The sequence below is a fragment of the Callithrix jacchus genome, chromosome 7, assembly GCF_049354715.1.
Source record: "Callithrix jacchus isolate 240 chromosome 7, calJac240_pri, whole genome shotgun sequence".
Lineage (NCBI taxonomy): Eukaryota > Metazoa > Chordata > Mammalia > Primates > Cebidae > Callithrix > Callithrix jacchus.
Genome location: NC_133508.1, coordinates 50286707 through 50310570, shown reverse-complemented (window position 1 = coordinate 50310570; position 23864 = coordinate 50286707). Strand labels below are relative to the sequence as shown.

At 42.4% G+C, this 23864-nt stretch overlaps 1 protein-coding gene across 13 annotated transcripts in view; it reads right to left on the bottom strand.

Annotated features, from left to right (window-relative positions):
* The window catches only part of VPS13D (vacuolar protein sorting 13 homolog D), a 315484-nt gene that overhangs the window by 113837 nt on the left and 177783 nt on the right, over nt 1-23864 (bottom strand). For all 13 annotated transcript variants that reach the window (XR_013519796.1, XR_013519795.1, XR_013519794.1 and 10 more), the window contains 6 exons: nt 23521-23700; nt 23239-23352; nt 22279-22428; nt 7804-7953; nt 6443-6539; nt 4098-4246 (listed from right to left, as the gene is read on the bottom strand). Coding sequence is in view for 10 of the 13 variants with exons in the window: in XM_035307776.3 (XP_035163667.3) it covers nt 4098-4246; nt 6443-6539; nt 7804-7953; nt 22279-22428; nt 23239-23352; nt 23521-23700 (840 nt within the window). In the remaining 3 variants the exon portion in view is untranslated. The remainder of the gene's footprint in view (nt 1-4097; nt 4247-6442; nt 6540-7803; nt 7954-22278; nt 22429-23238; nt 23353-23520; nt 23701-23864) is intronic.

The window sequence follows — 23864 nt, the reverse complement described above, 5'->3', positions numbered from 1 at the left end:
AGCAGACAGTTTCCTGTTATAAAATGGATTTTGGATGAGGCAATCCTGTGTTCATAAGCTCCTAATAAAAATAGGAAACTGTCTATTTCTACCTCCCCACTGAAAACTGCTGAAGTCTTCTAGAAACTTTATAGAGTTGAAAGAAGAAATACCTGTCTATATACCATAAGGTCTCAGATCCCAAGCTATTCCCTCGGCCACGTCCTTTCCTTTCTTAGTTTATCCTGCACTAAACAAAACTGTCTGGAATTCATTCTTTAAAGGTTTATTTATGGTACATAGAGACTGTTTATGTGAAGCAGGGTATTTGCCTATTTCCCTCTTGGGACAGTGTTTAAAACTACAGGGATATTTCCCTCTCTGGCACTTTCTGAAATACAATTAACAATACTGGATCTTTTTTCCTTTTAACAAATCTGGTTTTTATTTAGGGAGGGGAGGAAAAAAGTAAAGGGTCTGAAGTTTCCCAACAAATTATTTCAAGCCTTTGAGAAGACAGTTTTAGGCTTTTTAAATAGTGTCTTTGTTTGAAACTCCCCATTACCCCCACCCTCTCACTCTGACCATTAAAATGTGGGTTTTCTTCCAAACTAGATTGCTCAATTAAAGCCCTTCTTTTGTAATACCCCAATGCTCTAAATGGAAAAAGGACTGCTGTAGGCCACCTCGTGAAACCTTTTAAAGGCTCCTGGCATCTTTTGATCTTTAAAAAAAGCCAAAAACACGTATAAGCTACCTGACATTTTCAATATCACTATGCCACTCTCTAACATGCAAACTTGGGAGAATGGAGAGAATGGGGAGTCAGGGAGGAATGCTGTGCTTTGGTCTCTGCATTTGTGAAATGGGACTATTATCTCCCCATTCTTCCATCGCAGAGTAAAGCATCCAATTGAGAAAGCAGATGTGAAACTGCTTTGAGGCCTTTTGAACAGACACTATATCTGGCAACAATGTACCCTCAGTGTAAACCTGAAGAGACTTCCCTCTGAGATTTCTGACAGTCTCACTTCTGGCCTGGAGTCAGGAGAATCAAGATAATTATTCCTTCAATACCAAAGACATGGTTTACCTTTTAGTCAGGCTCTCGTGATTCAGGGACAGGACTCCATTTTCTAAGCACATACTTTGAGCCATTATATATTCATCTAGAAGAGCAGAGTACCCTTTCTAAGAGCTACTAATAAAGGCATATTACTCTGTTAGAAAACTCTTTGAATAAATGACATTATTTTATGAGTCCCAGACTCCACTAGGAGAACTCAAGACACAGTAAAATGAGACTTCCACGAGCTGAGAATTTAACTCTTTAGTACCAATTCCCCACACCCTGCTGGAAACTCAAACTTACTGCACTCGGTGTGCCCCCCCCCCCACACCTCTTCAAAACGGCGGCTCCATTTAATCTGTTTAACAATGATTTGAAAAATGCCCTGAAAATGTTCCTTCAATTCAGTGCCTGATGAAACATTCAACTGAAATGATTCCGTTGATTGTACGCCAAGTGCACACACAACCATCGCTACCATATAACTGGGGGGTTGGAGCTACTTCAACTGCAGAAAATCAGACGGCTTTTATCAGTCTGGGGAAGTTTTCCGCTGGGAGAAATTTGAAGGGAATAGTTAGGTGTCTGTGTTTCTTCGTAAGATGATTTTAAAAACAGGAAGTCCCCAACCCTCAGGAAATGCTTCACATTGGTTTGCTGGGCAAGTGCCAAGTGTTCTGGGGGAATATATACTTTATCAAACAAACCCATTCCAAAGGTCACACAAGTCAAGTGGATACTTGTGGATATTAGCAAGATAGTGGTTTTCCCATGGTTTTCCCCTTACTCCCTTGCTAACTCTAAGCATCTTTAATCTCCTGGGAAAACCGAAATTAAAGTGAATTAAGCAGATAGGGCAGTGAATGAAGGGTACCCTGCACTCTTCTGGAGATGACTGCAAGAGCCCTTCCTGTTCCAGGTCCTGACCAGCATTCCCAGCTGCTCATCCCCAGTTTGCCATCCCCACGCAGTCACTCTTGCCATACCCTTACCGAAATGTGATCTGATGTTGACCAGACTACTGTCTCATTACCTGTACGTCGATTTTAGAAGCTGTGAGTTGGCAGACATGGCCACATAAGGCCCACACATGTGTTTTGTTAGGCCCACAAAGTTTATAAAAAAACAAAAAACTTGAATTGGTTGCCAATGTTTAAAAACCAGGAGATGCCACATAAAAATCCAGATTTCCGGCTTCTCTTTAAAAATCTGGCAACATGGGGTTCACATTCCCCCACAACAGCAAGTGGCTAGAGCGGGCTGTGGCGGCCCCTTCAGATGGAGCAAGCACTCCCGGTAGGACAGACATGACACCGCCCCGCTGTGCTGCTCCATCCACTGCATCACCAGCATGGCCTTGCGGGCATCTAAGTTAGGACCCTAGACTTACTCCTTATCTGCTCATATCTCTGTTCCTGCACAGCAAGACGACTATCTTGTAGCATCTTAGAGGAAGCAGCAGGAGGCAGTGGGAAAAGTCCTGGACTGGTGGTTAGTAGGAAGATGGAGGTCTTGAGCAGTATCTTCGAGTGCAATAGATTGAAGAGCTACAACCAATGAGTGCAAGCTGCAGGGGGGCCAACTTTTTTTTTTTTTTTTTTGAGACGGAGTTTCACTCTTGTTACCCAGGCTGGAGTGCAATGGCGCAATCTCGGCTCACCGCAACCTCCGCCTCCTGGGTTCAGGCAATTCTCCTGCCTCAGCCTCCTGAGTAGCTGGGATTAGAGGCACGTGCCACCATGCCCAGCTAATTTTTTGTATTTTTAGTAGAGACGGGGTTTCACCATGTTGACTGGGATGGTCTCGATCTCTTGACCTCGTGATCCACCCGCCTCAGCCTCCCAAAGTGCTGGGATTACAGGCATGAGCCACCGCGCCCGGCCAGTGGGGCCAACTTTAACTCAACCTAAGGAAAGACTTTCTAACACCCCTGGATTCACTCTTGCTTCTGTCACTACCTAGTTACACAGACTTGACAAACAAAACACTTAGAACCTCAATTCCCCTGTCTACCAAGCAAGTACATCACTGAGGACTCACAGGTCTAAAATTCTCTGGTTCTTTATGTTCTATGGGGAAGCACAGTATAGTGAAAAAAATATACAGACTTTGGAGTCAGACAGGCTTGGATTTGAATCCCAGCTCTCTTCCTTAAGATATACTTTATTGCTGAAAATGAAGATGGTGGTCAGGCTGTGTCTATTAAGTAGTCATCAAGATAGTTTGTCTAAGGGTTTCATCCTGATGTGGTGGTAGAGGAGGCCACATCCCAGTGGGTAAGTGGGCTATTTTGTAGGCAATAGATGCTCCTAGTGACGATTATTCAAAAAGAGGTGAATACTCAGGAAGAGAGAAGTAGGAAGGTGAGCAGATCTTGGGCACAAAAGGAAGATGCTGTCTTGACTTTGCTTTTTGTCTTGATCCTAGACACAACTTTAGAAAAAAGGCTTTTATCTCACTGAGGTAAACCAGGAGCTAAACAGAGAGCAAATGGGTTTTACAGAATTATTTGTGAATATCTTGAGATACTCCTTGATCTCTGTAATGTCGTAATTTTTTTTTTTTTTTTAAAGACAAATATACATGAGTCAATAAACCTTCTGAAGGGCCAGGTGCAGTGGCTAAGCCGGTAGTCCCAGCACTTTGGGAGGCCGAGGTGGGTGGATCACGAGGTCAAGAGATGGAGACCATCCCGGTCAACATGGTGAAACCCCGTCTCTACTGAAAATACAAAAAATTAGCTGGGCATGGTGGCGCGTGCCTGTAATCCCAGCTACTCAGGAGGCTGAGGCAGGAGAATTGCCTGAACCCAGGAGGCGGAGATTGCGGTGAGCCGAGATCGCACCATTGCACTCCAGCCTGGGTAACAAGAGCGAAAATCCGTCTCAAAAAAAAAAAAAAAACCTTCTGAAAAAGAAAATCTATAAAGATAAAATGTCAGCTATGAATGATGAGGGACAAAAGACAACAACAAACAACAAAGAGTAAACACACTCATTCTTTTCCAAGTAAAAGTCATCTTAAAAAATTTACCCAAATAGCAGCTTACCTTAAGATCCAGTGGCAGCTTGTTGGAGGTGAACACACTTAGCTTGATCTGAGGAATGCTGATTTTGAGATTTTCAAAGTAGTATCGAACTGGTGTTCCACCTTGCTCGACTGTCTTTTCATGGAGGTTTTCATCATATTTTTCAACCTCTGGTACAAAGGCAAAATTAAAAAGACAAAAAAGAATTTCTTAGTCTCCTGACCCAAACACTTATATTCACGTTGAAAAAATTCATCAAAAAAAGTAAACCATCTATATTACTCTTAATTTAGTTTGTGAGGGTACAGTGACGTGTATAGTATCCTGATGCCACTCTTTGTGAGAGTAGATCTGTTTCGTGTTGTTTATCAGAAAAGAAGACTAGCGTTTTAACTTGTGACTCTATACCATCCAACAGATGTCATCTTCAGAAAAAATAATCCCGATGGAAAAGCCCATGGCCACAGGTATATTTGTTAGCGATGTTATTATTATCAATGACCCGGATTATCTATATTGATTTTCCTAGCATCATATCCAAACAAGGTCTTAGAGTGCAGTGAAACTGAATCAAAATGAATATCACCAATTAATGAATCTGAGTGAAACATAATGCCTGAGAAAGGATCAGGCTACAAGCTATAAAGAGCTAATATCACTTCAAGAAGCCCCCTGTCTCCCAAACAGTGGACGTCCATTTAAATAGGACAATCAAGGCAGATTTTTTACTTGCCATCCCATGAAATTAAAGGAGAAGCACGGGCTACAACACAGCAATGTGCTCTTTGCACTTGACGTCGTATGCACATCCAACTGCACAGCACATTTTGCCTTGGCATGATGTGCCTTGGAAATTATATCAAAGACCTGGCATGTACCTACTTATCAAACACATTTCTGTTGTAAGCTATTATCAGTGCTACTCACAGAAAAATGATACTGCAACAGAGACCTGCCCATTTGTGCTGAGGAAGCAGAAACAGCTACAGACAGGATGGGAGGTACTTTAAGGAGCAGCAGGACTGGGCTTGTGGATCTGAGGGCTGCATGCTGCCTCTGTCCCATCCCATCAGCACGGGTGACAACATACCAGAAATATGGGAAGCAACTCTTAGCTCCCACTCCAATGAAAGGCAGGCCAGGACTTTACAAAAGTCTAAATCCATGCTTGAGGAGAAATTTATTACAGCAATTTATAAGAAAATTTATAAGAAAAGCATGTAAAATCAAATTTACATAAAACTTCCCAGGAAGGTACCAAAACAGAATGGATACCTGGCAGGCAGGCTCCCAAGTGGCTGTCTGAATACAAATAAACACTGGCGTTCCAACCCAAAGTGGAAAACACAGCATTAAACAGACAGGATCTTGCTCTTGATCCCAAATACTCTTAAAGCTTAAATTCTAAATCTGGGATAAAAAGAACAAAAATATTTTTCTTGCATTGTGTGTATGGATGTACATGTGTACACACATTCCCAGTAATTTTTTTCTCTAGCCAACATAGGCAGACCAACATAAAAGCCTCTTTCTTATCATTTCTTCAGGCTCAATATTTAGTTTAGGCTTCAAAAGACTGAGTATTATTGAATTTTTTTCTAAGCTGTATACACAGCCCCGAAAAGCCCATCTAAAAGCAGGAGGAAAGGCCACGAGGAGGAATCTAAAAGAAGCAACCGCTCAATTATTTCTGGAGCACTGCTGGAAACCTGGGTTTTTCAACATCTTACCTTACTCTCTTCTACAAAGAAGAGAGTAAAGTAACTAGAAACCTTTGTAATTACAGAAAGGCACAAGGGTTTGGATGTCAAAAGTTGATGAATTGAGGCTAGCCAATTTTATTTTCTCAACTAAACCAAAGGAACTGCCGAAGGGATTTCTGATTCTTGGCCTGGAGTCTGTTTAATAAACAAAAGTTAGGAAACAAAGTGGCGTGCTAAATGACTAACATCATTTCTGTCATCCTAGAGCAGATGAATCAAAAAGTGCAAAGCAAACAGGAATAGTATACTGCTTCCCAAAGGTGTACCACTGCATACTCCAGGATTCCTGAAGACCCTTGGAATGGCTGCTTTAGTTCACAGAGATAACTCAGATGACAAGTAATACTTTGAAAAAGCACAACTGAAACACAAGCCTTAGCTTCTTAGCTCAGTCTGAGATGTGGAGAGGGGACATCATAACCAAACAAGGTCTTAGAGTGCAGTGAAACTGAATCAAAATGATATCACCAATTAATGAATCTGAGTGAAACATAATGCCTGAGAAAGGATCAGACACTAAGGGGCCACCTATTTTACAAACAGGCTCAAAAATATCATCTTTGGACCAATTCCCAGACACAGACATAGAACATTCAAAATTACCTGATTCTGCTTGATCGTAGCCAAAGAAACTTAGCAGCTTGAGGAGCAGTTTCTCCTCAATTTGCACTGTGAATCTCTGAGCTGTGATCATCAGATGCTAGAGATAAAGAAATTCCGATTTAAAGTGTGAACATCAAAAGAAACATTCATCTGTGCCATCAAGAAGGCCTCAATGACATAGTATGGTTTCACTAATCATATGGCTTTATGACCATAATGCCAAATTATTTGTCTTATCTCTCTATATATTGTTATGATTAACCAAAAACTCCCAAAAGATGTTTAATAGATGGTTTGCCATTCTACTGTTTGGTTCCCAGGAAATCTGGGCCTCATTAGTCAGGATTCCAGCCTCAGATGCCCTGTGGTGTAAGAACTTTATGGTGTATGCTTAGATGGATGGCAGCTAGTTTAAGGAGCAGCATGACTGCGCTTGTGGATCTCAGGGTTACAGGCAGGTTTGGTTCCAGCAGCACTGGTGACAAAGGACCAGAAGTATGGAAAGCAACCCCTGGTTGGCTCCCACTTTTCCAGAGTTGGCTGCTGGAACATCTAGCTTGTGCATGGAGACCCCTTCAAGAAAGAAAGTTTATGAGTTATAACTATCTGCTTTTGGTAAACAGTGTGGTTACTTAGGTAGCAGCATGTCTGTCTCAAGGTCAGACCCGGCATAGCCCCTGCCCAATATCTCAGGGTTATCCTGTCTGTGTGTGTGTGTGTGCACACACGCACACACATCTCACTCTGTCACCCAAGCTGGAGTGCAGTGGCATTATCATGGCTTGCTGCAGCCTAAAACTCCCAGGCTCAGAACCTCCCACCTCAGCCTCCTAAGTAGCTGGGACTACAGATACTTGCCACCAGTTCCAGTTAATTTTCATACTTTTTATAGAAATGGGGTTTCACCACATTACCCAAGCTGGTCTCAAACTTCTAGGCTCAAGTGATCCACCTGCCTTAGCCTCCCAAAGTGCTGGGATTACAGGTGAGAGCCAGTGAGCTCAGCTGGGGTTATTCTATTTTTAATAATAGATCTGGATCATGCCTGGTCCAGACCAATCTAGAAGATGCTGCACTTTCCTATAATGACTTCACTCTCATGAATACAGACTCTGGCCCATATGGATTCAATACTGTCAAACCATCACCTGCAAGGTCACTGAAAACACAACTGAGAATACAAAGTGCCAAAAGGAGTAGTTCCTGTCAATTCCTCCAAACAATCTATTATGTCACACGTGGCTTAACCCTGCAGAGCTATTCCCATCAGCATCCAGCACTGCACTCTGAGACTTGGCTGTGAGAGAACAAATAAACCTTCCAGCATGGCATCGACCCACCAGCCTCCCCCACCAGCCCACCTTGTAGATGTTGGTCAGTGCACTCTTACTGGGGAACTTCACTGCGTTGACTTGCACGGCTGGTCCAGTCTCGATGACCTCATTCTCATTGCTCAGGGGAGTCACATAGAGCATGAAGGGCTGCGTGGTGCCGATGAGCTGATTGTCCACCTACAACCATGAAAAGGTAACAAAGCAAAAACAGAAACAGAACAGTGGCTCAGTTTTCATTTTTATGCTTGAGTGGGGCCTCATAATGTGCAGGTTGCTCAGAAAGCACCCTTGCCATTTAACTTGATCTCAATAGCAACTCACAAAAGGGCAGTCATAATAAAGTTGGCAGTCATAGTAACAGACTCTAAACTTCATTAGGGGAATGCTTCACTAACAGAATAGATTTTTAGTTTTCTCACCACAAAAAAATAAGTATGTGAGGTGATACATACATTAGCTCAGTTTAGCCATTCTAAAACATAAAAATATTTCCAAACATCATGTTGTATATGATGAATATATACAATTTTTTTTTTTTGAGACGGAGTTTCGCTCTTGTTGCCCAGGCTGGAGCGCAATGGCACGATCTCAGCTCACCTCTACCTCCACCACCCAGATTCAAGTGAGTCTCCTGCCTCAGCCTGCCAAGTAGTTGGGATTACAGGCATGCACCACCACGCCAGGCTAATGTTGTATTTTTAGTAGAGACGGGGTTTCTCCATGTTAGTCAGGCTGGTCTCAAATTCCCAACCTCAGGTGATCCACCTGCCTCAGCCTCCCAAAGTGCTAGGATTGCAGGTGTGAGCCACTGCGCCTGGCCAAATGTATACAATTTTTATTCATTGGCTAAAAAATCAACTATTTGAAAAAAGGCATTTTTTTTAAGTCCATGACCTGCTGAATGAAAACAATTTAATTAAAAAAGTAAAACAGGTGATACTAAGTGCAAAGCTCCATGCTAGCCACTTCATATACATGATATCAAGTCACACCACACCTATAATGCTGGTGGTTAAAATAAGGGCTTTGCTGCAGTCCTTATGACAACTTCATGAGCTCTGTCCTTATGTTATAGCTGAAGAAGCTCAGAAGAGAGGCCCTTGCGTAGGGTCACACCACTAGTCAATGGCAGAGCTAGAACTTGAATCCAGGTCTGTCTGACCCCAAGGCCAGCACTCTTAAACATAATGCTATCAATGCTTCTCTTTGGCTCCAAATTCCTTGAAAACAATTTAGAGAACCAGTAGCTCAAATGGCTACCAAATGGGAACAGTTCCCTCTACTAAAGTTATCTCCCTTCTCAGGAATGAATCAATTAAGTCAGTGGCATTAGGGTTGACTCTATTTACGCAGCCCTGATCAGTGCCATAACAGAGGACAATCGCCACACTCAGATGTGCATGGATGTCTGGAGGCTCCTTGCAGGAAGCAGCCACCTTCATGTTCTGTCTCACATCAAAGGTCATCACCAGGAAGAGGAAAGAGAGGAGACCATCTTTTTGGGTACCCCTAAGAGACTATCTGCAGGCGCTTTCCACATGCCACCTAACATATCGCTTCCTAAACCCCTAAAGGGTAGGTATTATTCCTCCCCATTTTACAAACAAGTAGGCAGAAGCTTAGAGAAGTACAATTTCTTGCCCTCATTCACACAGCTTGTAAGTGGAAGAGGTGAGATACAAATGCAGAAATTTCTGGCGCCGAATCCTCTGACCTCTCCCTTGTATCGCCCGGATTTCCACATAGACATTTTTATACAACCGGAACTGACTTTCCTTCTGTTGGTTCTCAGGGCAGGGATAAGAGCAAGAGACTTGGAGTATTTTTCCTACTTCCATTCCTGCCTCCTAGAGTGTATTCTCTGTATAGCAGCCAAAGTGATCTTTCAGTAAAACAGAAATCGAGTCATGCACCTCCTTCCTTGATACTCTTCAGTGGTGTCCCCTTCTTTTAGGATAAAACCAGATTTCTTACGGCAGCTTCTAAGGCCTGCATGAACTGGCTACCACCAAATTCCCCAACTTCCTCACACACCACCCTTCCAGTTCCCTATCATCCTCGCCCAAGCCTCCTTATTGTTTCTACAATGTGGGCGAGTCCTTCCTTCCTCAGGGTCTCTGAATTGCCTGAAATTGTTTTCCTAGTGACCATCTCTATGGTTTGCTTATTCGGTTCCGGGCTCACTTCCTCAGGAAGATCTTCCTGAGTCACGTTTTCTAAAGTAGCACTTTATCTAAAGTCGCCATTCTTCACAGCAGTTATCACAGAATGTCATTTGCTTGTTTGCTTGCCTGACTTTCTCTCTAGGCTGTTGGTTCAAGAAGAGCAGAGCCTGTGTTTTTTAAGTCATAGCCATTATCTCCAGAACGTAGTACAGTGTCGGGCACACATCTGATGCTCAGTAAGAATGGACTGAATGAATGAATCATTACCTATCTCATCCAATATATGAAATGACAATACTCAACCATACTGTCTTCTCCTTCGTTCTTTCACTAAACACATCTGATACAAGTTGTAGTAACTGAGAATTACTAATTCTAGCTACTTTTATTTTCCCAATTAGATCGGATGTTTCCTAAGGACAGGATCTCTATTTTCTATTTTTAAAAATTCCTTCTCGCAGCACTGTAGCCACAGTGAAACACAAACCTGCTTATTTTCTATGATTTGCAGCACACATCAAATAAAGAGGCATTATAGTAAAAAAAAACACAACTTTTTAAAGTAAAGAATAAAGTTAAAGAAAATAATGAGCAGCAAATGGTTCCCTGAATCGTCTCTGTAAGGTCAAAAAAAAAGGAGGACAAAGAGAAATAGCTGCAAGACACTTTCTATCTGTGCACAAACAAATAGGATATGGTTAGCTTCGCCTGAATTCTTTGTTATTCATGATATATAACAAAAGAAAAATTTCTTCTGAAAAGAGGTTCTGGCATCGATAATCTGGATGGAACTGCACAACATGTTAAGGGAGACAAGGAGTCCCAGTCATGGGAGACACACTGCACACTCCAGTAAGAACGCAGTTTGCCCATTTGGGGAAAAGAACCACAGTCTGGGGCTTTGGGTCCTTCTTTTGGAAATGTTTACCAGGAAGTAGTTTCCTGAACATATTTAAACTCTGGTGAAGGTTATAAAGGAAAAGCATTCCAATTATGACGTTACAAAGAGATATAGAAGTTGTTTTGACAGCACAGTAACAGTACTCTGCCAAAAATCGTCAAAATCAACTTTTTCAGTACTCGGAAAGTTAATAGAAGACTTGCAACAATCTAAGGAGCATTTATTCAAGAAAGTAAGTTGAAACTCAGTAAGAACAGTGAGCTCTGTGGCGTTTTAATTTGTCCTATTCTCTTTATCTCCACCCCAGCTCCACGGTAGCCTGGAAAACCAGCGGCCCTACAATCAGTGAAAACAAAGCAGTCCTAGCAGACACTACAGGGGCCAGAAGGAATTTGCAGCACCGCCCAAGAGCCCCACTGCCGACTTGTCAGTTTTTGGCTTATCAGGCACCTCTCTCATTCCTGATATTAATAATCTGTGTCTTTTCTTTTTCTCCTGATCGGACTGGTTAGAGGCTTATTAATTTTATTGATCTTAAAGAACAACTTTCGATTGCACTGATTTTTTTGTCTACTGTGGTTACTGGTTTCTAGTTCACTAAGTTCCACTGTGATCCTTACTATTTCCTTTCTTCTGCTTATTTTGGTTTTAATTTGCTCTTTGTTTTCGAGTTTCTAAAATGACAACTGGGCTCACAGTTTTGAGACCTTTCTTGTTTTCTAATATAGTATTTAGTGCTATAAATGTCTCTTTAATACTTTAGCATGATTCCACAAATTTTCAGATGCTGTGTTTTCATTTTCATCAGTTCAAAATACATTCTAAGTCTATTTTGATTTCTTCTTTGACCTGTGGGTACTTAGAAGAGTATTAGTTTTCAAATATTCAGGAGGTTTCCTAAACTATCTTTTTCTTCTTTTCACTTTACTTCCATTGTGGCCAGAGACTATACTGTGTATGACTTGAATCCTTTAGAAGTTGTTAAGAATTGTTTTATGATTCAGAATGTGGTTAATTAGGTCTAGTTAGTTGATACCACTGTTCAAATCTAGTACATCTTGATGATTTTCAGCTTACTTGTTCTATCAATTATTCAGAAAGTGTTATCAAAAGCATTAGCATATTTGTCAATTTCTTCTTTCAGTTCTATCAGTTTTTGCTTCATGTATTTTGAAGCTCTGGTGATTACATATAAAAAGTTCAGGCCGGGCGCGGTGGCTCATGCCTGTAATCCCAGCACTTTGGGAGGCCAAGGCAGGCGGATCATGAGGTCAGGAGATCAAGACTCATCCTGGCTAACACAGTGAAACCCAGTCTGCACTAAAAAAAAAAAAAAAAAAAAAAAGCCAGGAGAGGTCCTGTAGCCTGTAGTCCCAGCTACTCGGGAGGCTGAGACAGGAGAATCGCTTGAACCCAGGAGACAGAGACTGCAGTACGCCGAGATCGTGCCATTGTACCCCAGCCTGGGCAACAGAGCGAGACTCCATCTCAAAAAAAAAAGTTCAGATTTGCCATGTCTTCTTAACTCTTTTACCTTTAGGAAATTACTTTCTTTCTCCCATGTGTGATGGTGAATACTGAATATCAACTTGTTTGGATTAAAGGATACAAAGTATTGATCCCAGGTGTGCCTGTGAGGGTGTTGCCAAAAAAGATTAACATTTGAGTCAGTGGGCTGGGGAAGGCAGATCCACCTATATTCTCGTGGGCGCTACCTAGTCAGCCACCAGCAAATATAAAGCAGGCAGAAAAATGTGAAAAGGAGAGACGGGCCTAGCCTCCCAGCCTACATTTTTCTCCCATGCTGGATGCTTCCTGCCCTTGAACATCAGACTCTAAGTTCTTCAGTTTTGGGACTCAGACTGTTCTCCTTGCTCCTCAGCTTGCAGACAGCCTATTGATACTTAATAAACTCTGTGTGTGTGTGTGTGTGTGTGTAGTCAGGGTTCTCTTAGAGGGACAGAACTAATAGGGACAGAACACACCCCCTATTAGTTCTGTCCCTCTAAGAGAACCCTGACTAATACAGATTTTGGTACCAGGAATGGTTCTAGAGAAACAGAATATTATGAATGGAGTTTTTTTTTTTTTTTTTTTGAGACGGAGTCTTGCTCTGTTGCCCAAGCTAGAGTACAATGGCATGATCATGGCTTACCGCAACCTCTGCCTCCTGAGTTCAAGCATTTCTCCTGTCTTAGCCTCCCGAGTAGCTGGAAATACAGGCAGGTGCCACCATGCCCAGGTTTTGCCATGTTGGTTAGGCTGGTCTCAAACTCCTGACCTCAAGTGATCCACTCACCTCAGCCTCCCAAACTGCTGGGATTACAGGTGTAAGCCACCATGCCCGGCCAAGGATGGAGTTTTTTAGTTGGTTTTGAGGTTTCTGGAGTTGGATGCTTAATATAATTAGACCCAAAAATGCTCAGGACTCTACTTCTAATAGTATGGAGAACACTGATAGTCCTTGGCATGAACTGTTTGGATAGTTATGCAAAATAAATGCATTTGACACTCCTGATTTACCGCTCATGAGAGGCGAGGAGTTTAGTGACTATACATTAATACCTTTGACCACATGAGGAAAACCAATGAACATAATGAAGCTGGTTGGTTGCTCCTAAGTTCAGTGGACAAGTGATGAAAGAAAATGATGAACTCAGGGATTCTCACTCCTGGCTTCAGAAACAGATACTGAGCCTCAAATATGCTAAGATTGCCCTGAGTGAGAGTCTTATCTCCTGCAGAGAAAGTGCTGAAATTGTGGAAAAAACAGACACAAGCTCTTCTCATGCGAATGGCTGATCTGTAATGAAAGATGCATGCACAGCCTCATCAGGTATCTACTGCTGGAGTGAGGGCATTGACTGGAAAAGAATGGGACCTTACAACTTGGAATGGGGATGTGTGAGAGGACCCTGATGAAGCTGTGGACACCGAGTTTATAAACTCTGATGAAACTTTTTTTTTTTTTGAGATGGAGTTTCGCTCATTACCTAGGCTGGAGTGCAATGGTGCGATCTCGGCTCACTGCAACTTCCGCCTCCTGGGTTCAGGCAATTCTCCTGCTTCAGCCTCCTGAGTGCTGGGATTATAGGCATGCGCCACCATGCCCAGCTAATTTTTTGTATTTTTAGTAGAGACGGGGTTTCACCATGTTGACCAGGACAGTCTTGATCTCTTGACCTTGTGATCCACCCACCTCGGCCTCCCAAAGTGCTGGGATTACAGGCGTGAACCACCGCGCCCGGCCCACTCTGATGAAACTTTTTTTACCAGAAGGAACAGCTTCCCCATCCCCAGTAGTGGCAACATCCCCTCCCTGACCCATGCTGTCATCAGCCTTTCCACCTTTGTTTGAGGAGATAAACCCTGCACTACCTGAGGCATCAGTGATAGCCTCCCTTGAGGCATGTGCTAGGCAAAATAATGTTGATTCTCCTCAGGAGCCACCCCCAACACCCCTGTTTGCTTCTAGACCTATAACTAGACTAAAATCCTGGTGGGCCCCTAGAGGTGAGGCTGAGAGTGTGACCCAAGAGGAGGTGCGTTACACTTGAACTGTTTGAGCTCTCTAATTTATATAGATAGAAATCTGGAGAACAGGCATGGGAATGGATATTAAGGGTGTGGGATGATGGTGGAAGGAACACAGAGTTGGATCAGGCTGAATTTATTGATCTGGGCCCACTAAGTAGGGACTCTGCTTTTAATGTTGCAGCTTGGGGAGGTTAAAAAAAAAAAGGTTCTAATAGTTTATTTGCTTGGTTAGCTGAAATATGGATTAAAAGATGGCCCACTCTGAGTGAGCTGGAAATGTGTTTGATCTCCCTTGGTTTAACATAGAGGAAGGGATCCAAAGGCTTAGAGAGACTGGGATGGTGGAGTGGATCAGTCACTTTAGACCTACTTATCCCAGCTGGGAGGGTCCAGAAGATACATCCTTGACCAATGCCCTTTGAAACAGATTTGTAAGAGCAGCACCTGCTTCTTTGGAGAACCCTGTAATTGCTCTTCGTATGTCAGATCTAACGGTGGGAACCATAGTCACTCAACTACAAAATTCAAATACAATGGGAATAACTGGATCCCGGGGTGGCAGGGGCCAAGTGGCAGCACTCAGTTGTCAAAGGCAAAGTGGGCATAGCTACCGTAATGCACAGCAGAGACAAAGTGGCAATCAGAATAGTCTGACTTGTGTAGAGCTCTGGCATTGGCTAATTAATCACAGTGTTCCTAGAAATGAAATTGATAGGAAGCCTGCTGCATTCCTACTTAATTTATACAAGCAGAACAATTCTAGGTTGAACAGACAAAAGACTAGTCTGAATTATAAATATAGAGAATCATGGCCTCTCAGTCAACTTCTAGACTTGAGTCAGTTTACAGACCCAGAATCCCTTGAATGAAGGGGGGGCTGAGTCACCTTGAGAAGAACCTTACTAAGTTACTGACAATTTATGCAGTGAATCTTTTTCCCATCCTTCCTCAGGGAGACCTCCAGCCTTTTACCAGGGTTAACTGTGCACTGGGGAAAGGGAAAGGATCAGACATTTTGGGGACTACCAGACACTGGCTCTAAACTGATGTTGATTTCAGGGGTCCCAAAACATCATTGTGGTCCTCCAGTTAAAGTAGGGGCTTATGGAAGTCAAGTGATTAATGGAGTTTTAGCTCAGGTCTGACTTACAGGGGGTCCAGTGGGTCCCCAGACTTATCTTGGGGTCATATCCCCAGTGCCAGAATGCATAATCGGCATAGGCACACTTAACAGCTGGCAGAACCCCTGCATTGGCTCCTTGACTGATAAGGTGAGAGCTATTATGGTGGAAAAGGCCAAATGGAAGTCATTAGAGCTGCCCCTACCTAGAAAAATCGTAAAGCAAAAAAAAAAAAAAAAAAAAAAAAAAAAAAAAAAAATCACATCCCCGGAGGAACTGTGGAGATTAGTGGCACTATCAAGGACTTGAAAGATGCAGGGGTGGTGATTCCCACCACATCCCTGTTCAACTCTCCCATCTGGCCTATGCAGAAGACAGATGGATCTTGGAGAATGACAGTGGATTATCGTAAACGTAACCAAATGGTGACTACAATTGCAGCTGCTGTACCAGATGTGGTTTCATTGCTTGAGCAAATTAACACACTTCCTGGTACCTGGTATGCAGCCATTTACTGGGCAAATGCTTTTTTCTCCATTCCTGTCCACAAGGCCCATGAGAAGCAATTTGCCTTCAGCTGGCAAGGCCAGCAATATACCTTTACTGTCTTACCTCAGGGGTATATCAACTCCCCGGCTTTGTGTCATAATCTAATTTGGAGAGACCTTGATCACTTTTTGCTTTCAAAAGACATCACACTGGTCCATTACATTGATGACATTATGCAGATTGGACCCAAACACACTGGACTTATTGGTGAGACATCTGCATGCCAGAGGATGGGAAAGAAATCTGACTAAAATTCAGAGACCTTCTACCTCAGTAAAATTTCTAGGGGTCCAGTGGTATGGGGCCTGTGGAGACATTTCTTCTAAGGTAAAGGATAAATTGTTACATTTGTTCCCTCCTACAACCAAGAAAGAGGCACAAAGCCTAGAGGGCCTATTTGGATTTTGGAGGCAACACATTCCTCATTTGGATGTGTTACTCCAGCCCATTTATTGAGTGACCTGAAAGGCTGCCAGTTTTGAGTGGGGTCCAGAATAGGAACAATAGGTCCAAGCTACTGTGCAAGGTGCTCTGTCACCTGGGCCATATGACCCAGCAGGTACAATGGTGCTTGAGCTGTCAGTGGCAGATAGGGATGCTGTTTAGAGCCTTTAGTAGGCCCCCATAGGTGAATCACAGCAGAGGCCTCTAAGATTTTGGAGGAAGGCCCTGCCATCTTCTGCAGATAACTAATTTCCTTTTAAGAGACAGTTCTTGGCCTGTTACTGGGTTTTGGTGGAAACTGACCCTTTGACTATGGGTTATCAAGTCACCATGTGACCTGAACTGCCTATCATGGACTGGGTGCTTTCTGACCCACCCATCTAGCCATCAAGTGGGTAGTACACAACAGCATTCCGTCATCAAATGGAAGTGGTATATATGTGATACGGCTTTAGCAGATCCTGAAGGCACAAGTAAGTTACATGAGGAAGTGGCTCAAATGCCTATGGTCTCCACTCCTGCCACCCTGTCTTCTCTCCCGCAGCCTGCACCGATGGCCTCAAGGGGAGTTCCCTATGAGCAGTTAACAGAGGAAGAGAAGACTAGGGCCTGGTTCACAGATGGTTCTGCATGATATGCAGGCATCACCCGAAAGTGGACAGCTGCAGCACTACAGCCCCTTTCTAAGACATCCCTGAAGGACAGTGGTGAAGGGAAATCTTCCCAGTGGGCAAAACTTTGAGCAGTGCATGTGGTTGTGCCCTATGTATGGAAGGAGAAATGGCCAGATGTGTGATTATATACTGATTCATGGGCTGTAGCCAATAGTTTGGCTAGATGGATGGTCTGGGACTTGTAAGAAGCATAACTGGAAAACTGGTGACAGAGAAATTTGGGGAAGAGGTATATGGATGGACCTCTCTGAGTGGTCAAAAACTGTGAAGATATTTGTATCCCATGTGAGCACTCACCAATGGGTTACCTCAGCAGAGGAGGATTTTAACAATCAAGTGGATAGGATGACCCATTCTGTGGAACCACTCGGCCTCTTTCCTTAGTCACCCCTGTCACTGCCCACTGGGACCATGAACAAAGTGGCCATGGTAGCAGGGATGGAGGTTATGCATGGGCTTAGCAACATGGACTTCCACTCAAGGCTAACCTGTCTACAGCCACTGCTGAGTACCCAATTTGCCAGCAGCAGAGACCAACACTAAGACCTTGATATGGCACCATTCCTCAGGGTGATCAGCCAGCTACCTGGTGGTAGGCTGATTATATTGAACCTCTTCCATCATGGATAGGGTAGAGGTTTGTCCTCACTGGAATAGACATTTACTCCGGATATAGGTTTACCTATCCTGCACACAATGCTTCTGCTAAGACTACCATCCATGGACTCATGGAATGCCTTATCCACTGTCATGGTATTCCATACAGCATTGCCTCTGACCAAGACACTCACTTTATGGCTCAAGAAGTGCAGCAATGGGCTCATGCTCATGGAATTCACTGGTCTTACCATGTTCCCCATCATCCTGAAGCAGCTGGATTGACAGAATGGTGGTACAGCCTTTTAAAGTCACAATTACAATGCCAACTAGGTGACAGAACTTTTCAGGGGCAAAGTTCTCCAGAAGGCTATGTGTGCCCTGAATCAGCATCCAATATACAGTACTGTTTCTCCCATAGTGGGACTCACAGGTCCAGGAATTAAGGGATGGAAGTGGAAGTGGCAGGACTCACCATCACTCCAGTGATCCACTAGCAAAATTTTTGCTTCCTGTTCCTGTGTCATCACGTTCTGCTGGCCTAGAGGTCTTAGTTCCAGAGGGAGGAATGCTGCCACCAGGAGACACAACGATTCCATTAAACTGGAAGTTAAACTGCCACCTGGACACTTTTGGGTTCTTCCTACCTTTAAGTCAACAGGCTAAGAAGGGAGTTATAGTGTTGGGTGGGGTGACTGACCTGGACTATCTAGATGAAATCAGTCTACTACTCCACAATGAAGGTAAGGAAGAGTATGTGTGGAATACAGGAGACCCATTAGGGTGTCTCTTAGTATTATCATGCTCTGTTATTAAGGCAATGGAAAACTACAACAGCCCAATCCAGGCAGGACTACAAATGGTCCAGACCCCTCAGGAATGAAGGTTTGGGTCACTTTACATGAAAAAACCCACAAAACCACAACCTGCTGAGGAGCTTGCTGAAGGTAAAGGGAATACAGAATGGGTGGTAGTAGAAGATAGTCATCAATACCAGCTATGACCATGTGACCAGCTGCAGAAACAAGGACTTTAATTGGCATGAGTATTTCCTCCTTTTGTTAAAAACATGTTTATGCATGTATACGCTTGTACTAAGAAAATATCTTCATTTTATTTCCTTTCTTCTTTACCATATGACAGAAGATTTATTAATTTCATATCAGCATTTAAGCATTGTTAACCTTATGTAATAGTATTTGGATTGGGGATTGGTGTGTTTCTGGTTGTATTATGTTAGGCGTAATTATGACATTATTGTCTTTATTTGAAGATTATGTATGATCTCAGCAGATGTGTATGGGTTCAAGTTGACAAGGGGTGGACTTGTGATGGTTAATACAGAGTGTCAACTTGATTGTATTGAAAGGTACAGAGTATTGATCTTGGGTGTATCTGTGAAGGTACTGCCAAAAAAGATTAACATTTGAGTCAGTGGGCTGGGGAAGGCAGATCCACCCTTAAACTGGTGGGTGCAGTCTAGTCAGCTGCCAGCAAATATAAAGCAGGCAGAAAAACATGAAAAGGAGAGACGGGCCCAGCCTCCCACCTACATCTTTCTCCCATGCTGGATGCTTCCTGCCCTCCGACATCGGACTCTTAAGTTTTTCAATTTTGGGACTCAGACTGGCTCTCCTTGCTCCTCAGCTTACAGACAGCCTCTTGTGGGAACTTGTGATCGTGTAAGTTAATACTAATAAACTCTCCTTTATATATATATACATATCTCCTATTAGTTCTGTCCCTCTAAGAGAACCCCAACTAACACACTGGTAATATTCTTTGCTTTGAAATCTACTCTCTCTGATGTTAATCTAGCCATTCCCACTTCCTACAACAAGTGTCAACATGGTATATCTTTTTCCATCTTCTTTCCTTTTAACCTATTTGTGTCTCTATCCTTAATGTGTGTTTCTTGTAGGTAACATATAATTGTTTCTTGCTTTTTTATACAATCTGATAATCTCTTGCCTTTTTTTTTTTTTTGAGACGGAGTTTTGCTCTTGTTACCCAGGCTGGAGTGCAATGGCGCAATCTCGGCTCACCGCAACCTCTGCCTCCTGGGTTCAGGCAATTCTCCTGCCTCAGCCTCCCGAGTAGCTGGGATTACAGGCATGTGCCACCATGCCCGCTAATTTTTGTATTTTTAGTAGAGACGGGGTTTCACCATGTTGACCAGGATGGTCTTGATCTCTTGACCTTGTGATCCACCCGCCTCAGCCTCCCAAAGTGGTGGGATTACAGGCATGAGCCACCGTGCCCAGCCCATCTCTTGCCTTTTGATTACGGTGTTTACAAGATTTAAATTTAGTTAATTGATACTATTAGGTTTGAATCTCCCATCTTGCTGTTTATTTTCTATTAGTCCCATCTATTCTTTTCCCTGCTTTCTGGTTTTCTGCTTCTTTTGGATTATTTTTTATGATTTCAGTTTGTTTTTTTTTTTCTGAGACATAGTCTCCATCTGACACCCAGGCTGGAGTGCAGTGGCACAATCTTGGCTCACTACTACCTCCATCTCCCAGTTTCAAGTGATTCTCCTGCCTCAGCTTCCCAAGTAACTGGCTAATTTTGTATTTTTGGTAGAGATGGGGTTTCACCATGTTGGCCAGGCTGGTCCTAAACTCTTGACCTCAAGTGATCAACCTGCCTCAGCTTCGCAAAGTGCTGGGATTACAGGCATGAGCCACCTCGCCTGGCCTGATCTCATTTTATCTCTTTTGTTGAATTATTAGTTATAACTCTTTGTTATTTTGGTGGTTGCTTTAAGAGTTTATGTTATTTATCTTTATAAGTCTACATTCAAGTGATACCATACCATATCACATGTAAGATTACAGTAACAGACTTCATTTCCCCCCTTCAGCCTTAATGCTATTGTTGATAAGAATCTCACTTACTTTAAATAAGAAGAAAATAATCTTACATATTTACCCAGGTAGTTACAATTTCTGGCATTCTCCATTACTTTGTGTAGAACCAGACTTCAATCTGATACTGTTTTTTTTCCTTCTGCCTGGTGATGTTCTTTTACATTGTTTTGTAGCATGGGTCTGCTGATACCTTTCAGTATTTTAAAGATGTTGCTCATTGTCTTTCCACTTCCATTGTTCCCAAAAAGGAATCTGTTGTCATTCTTACCTTTGTTCCTTTCCATGTCTTTTTTTTTTCTTGTTCCTTTGCTTTAACACTGGTTTTGAGTAATTTGATTATGATGTACCTTGGTATAGTTTCCTTCACTGCTGTGTGCTGTATTCCACCCAGTATAGCTTTCATTACATTTTCATCTCTACAAGCTTTAGGGGTTTTTTTGGCTTCCATATTGCTACTTAACCTCTTCAACAGAGAGAATACAGTTATATTAACAGTTTTAATGCCCTCCAGAAACTCTAACATCTGTGCCAGTTGTGGATCAGTTTTGACCAATTATTCCCCTCATTATATAGAAAGTTTTCCTACTCCTTTGCACACCTGGTAATTTTTGATAGGATGTCAGATATTGTGACTTTTACCTTGATGGGTGCTGCTGTTGTATTCCAATAAATCTTCTTGGGCTTTATTCAACTATACAGTTAATTTACTTGGAAAGAAGTTGATTCTTTCAGATCTTCCTTTTAGGATTTCTTAGGCAGGTCTAGGGCAGTGCTCAGTTTAGGGCTAATTAATCTTGAAGGCAAGACTTTCCAGAGACTCTTCCCAGCGTCTTAAAATTCTTAGTTTTTCTAGTCCAGCTGGTGGGTGTAAGCACTACTCCTAGCCCTATGTGGGCAGCAGGCACTGTCCCCTCTGATCCTTTCAGATGGGTAGTTTCCTCATATATATCACTAATATTCTGCTAAATACTCAAGAGGAACCCTCTACAGATCTTCAGAGTTTTTCTGTGCAGCTCTCTATGCCCAAGTGTACTGTCCTGTAAACTATAGATGCCTTGGTCTCTCTAGACTCTCAGCTGTTATTTCAACTTCTCTGCTGTACTAGGTACCTGCTCAGTCTCCCCTCCCTGGTAACTTTCTCAAGTTCATAAGAAAGGGCGATTACAGGGCTCAGCTCTTTTGTTTCCCACCTCTCAGAGCACTGTCCTTCATTGTCTGATGTCTAGTGTCTGAATCCCGTTGTCTTTTTATTTACCTGGATTCTGGAGTTGTTTCAGGTGAGAAGGTAAATTTAGTTCCTGTTACTCCACCTTGACTGAAAGCAAAGTCCAGTTTGTTAGTCTGTTCTCTCTAGGACAGACCTCAATTCCTCCAAATGATGCTTAGATGACTTCCTGTTGTTTTTTCTATTGCCAAGATGGTGAACCATGGGTCACCTTCCTCTATGCTACCTTGACTGAGTCACAGTGGAATAGAATGAGACGAAGGTAGGCAGAAACAACTATTTCATAGAAGGATTTTTTGAAGGCCACAAGATATTTTCTCCAAAACATTAAAGTTCTTCGAACATCAAACATTAGATCTGGTTGGGTGATGAGCATGAAAACAAGGTGATTAACAGCTTTGGAACTTCCCCCTTACCTGTACATCCTGTATGCTGAGTTCAAGCATGTGACTGGTTGCCAGCTGTGTATAGTGCACATTGATTCCTGTAAGACTTGCAAAGACCAGTTCTTCTGGGACTTTATTAATTAAGGACAACCCTATTCCACCTTCTAACCTCACAAGCACCTGAAAGGAAAAGAAAATATGGCACCTTATTTAAAACATAGCTCATAGCAGCCAGGAGAGTACAGGAAAATAAAGCGCTTTATATCCATCTACTCCCTACTGCTCAGCAGACGGAAACTACTTAGGGGAGTCCCGTTATTTACCTGGATGGCTCAAATGCCATCATTTCACTGGAAGCCTTGCTTTCTAGGCATACCCTTCACCCCAACAACTCCAGGGTTTGTGATGATACCTCTATCAGAGAACTGATGACATTCTGCATTTCATTATAGAAGTTTAATTATTTGGGAATCTTTCACCTTATTTGGGATGAAAGCTTATCATTTGTTGTCCACTACACTTCCATAACATCCAACACAGTGTTTTACACACAGGCATTTGATTTTTTCAAAAATTACTAAACGAACATCAAATAAATATACTTTTTCATGTTCACCTCATCTTTCTTTTCAAACCTGTCACTCTCCAATCCAAAACAGAGAAAACAAGAGAGGTCAGAGATGGCTAAAGCAAAAACCAAAAAATTGTTTGTCTTAAATCTTACTGAAATTCAAATAGTTTAGATTCCTTTATTGTAATCATAGTTTAGCAATGCTTGTTACATTCTGATTCCACATAAACTTTGTTGTCATTTACATAACACATTCACACGTTCATGTTGTGATAAACAGTAAACACTATCAAACATAACTCACATTTAGAATCATACAGCATAGAAAGAAAGAAAGCAGAGGGTCTAAATTACCACCAAGCAAAATTCTAAAAAAAACTGATGATCAAAGAAATAAATTTACAATATTTAGACCTTACTTCCAATTCCTGTTCTGTATCTGGATTCTTTAATTTTTGCAGCTCTTTTTCGGTGACAGGAAGTTCATCCACTTCATATGAACGGTCACTTTTCCGTTGGCAGAAATCTGTAATCTGAAGTCAAATAAAACACCACATGAAGATGATTCACTCTTCCTTATTGAAACCCATTCTAATCCAGGACAATTGTGTAGGTCAACAGTCACTATATAATCAAGAATCCTATGGAAGGGAATGGTTTCCAAAGCACTGCTAAGGTAAATTCTTATGGCAAATTATCACCTGGAGTGCTCTGGTTGGTCCATCTGGGATGACTCTGATGGATAACATTCCAGAACCAGGTCTCATTTTTTGATTAATAAATTGTTGTTCAGGTGGAACTGGCCCCAAAAGCTCCATGGAAGTGTCAGGACCCAGAACAACTTCAGCGCCATCAAACAAACCAGAAAGTCCTCCTTTGGCCTAAAAAACATTGTGGTAGAGACATGCAAGGAAAGACGGTGACTTTGACGATTTAACACATCATTTCAAACAAGTTCCTAAATTTATGTTCTCCTCTGGAGGGTCATGATCAATGTGCAACAAAGCCTTTACTATTTGTTCAGCTTTGCAGATGATGAAACACA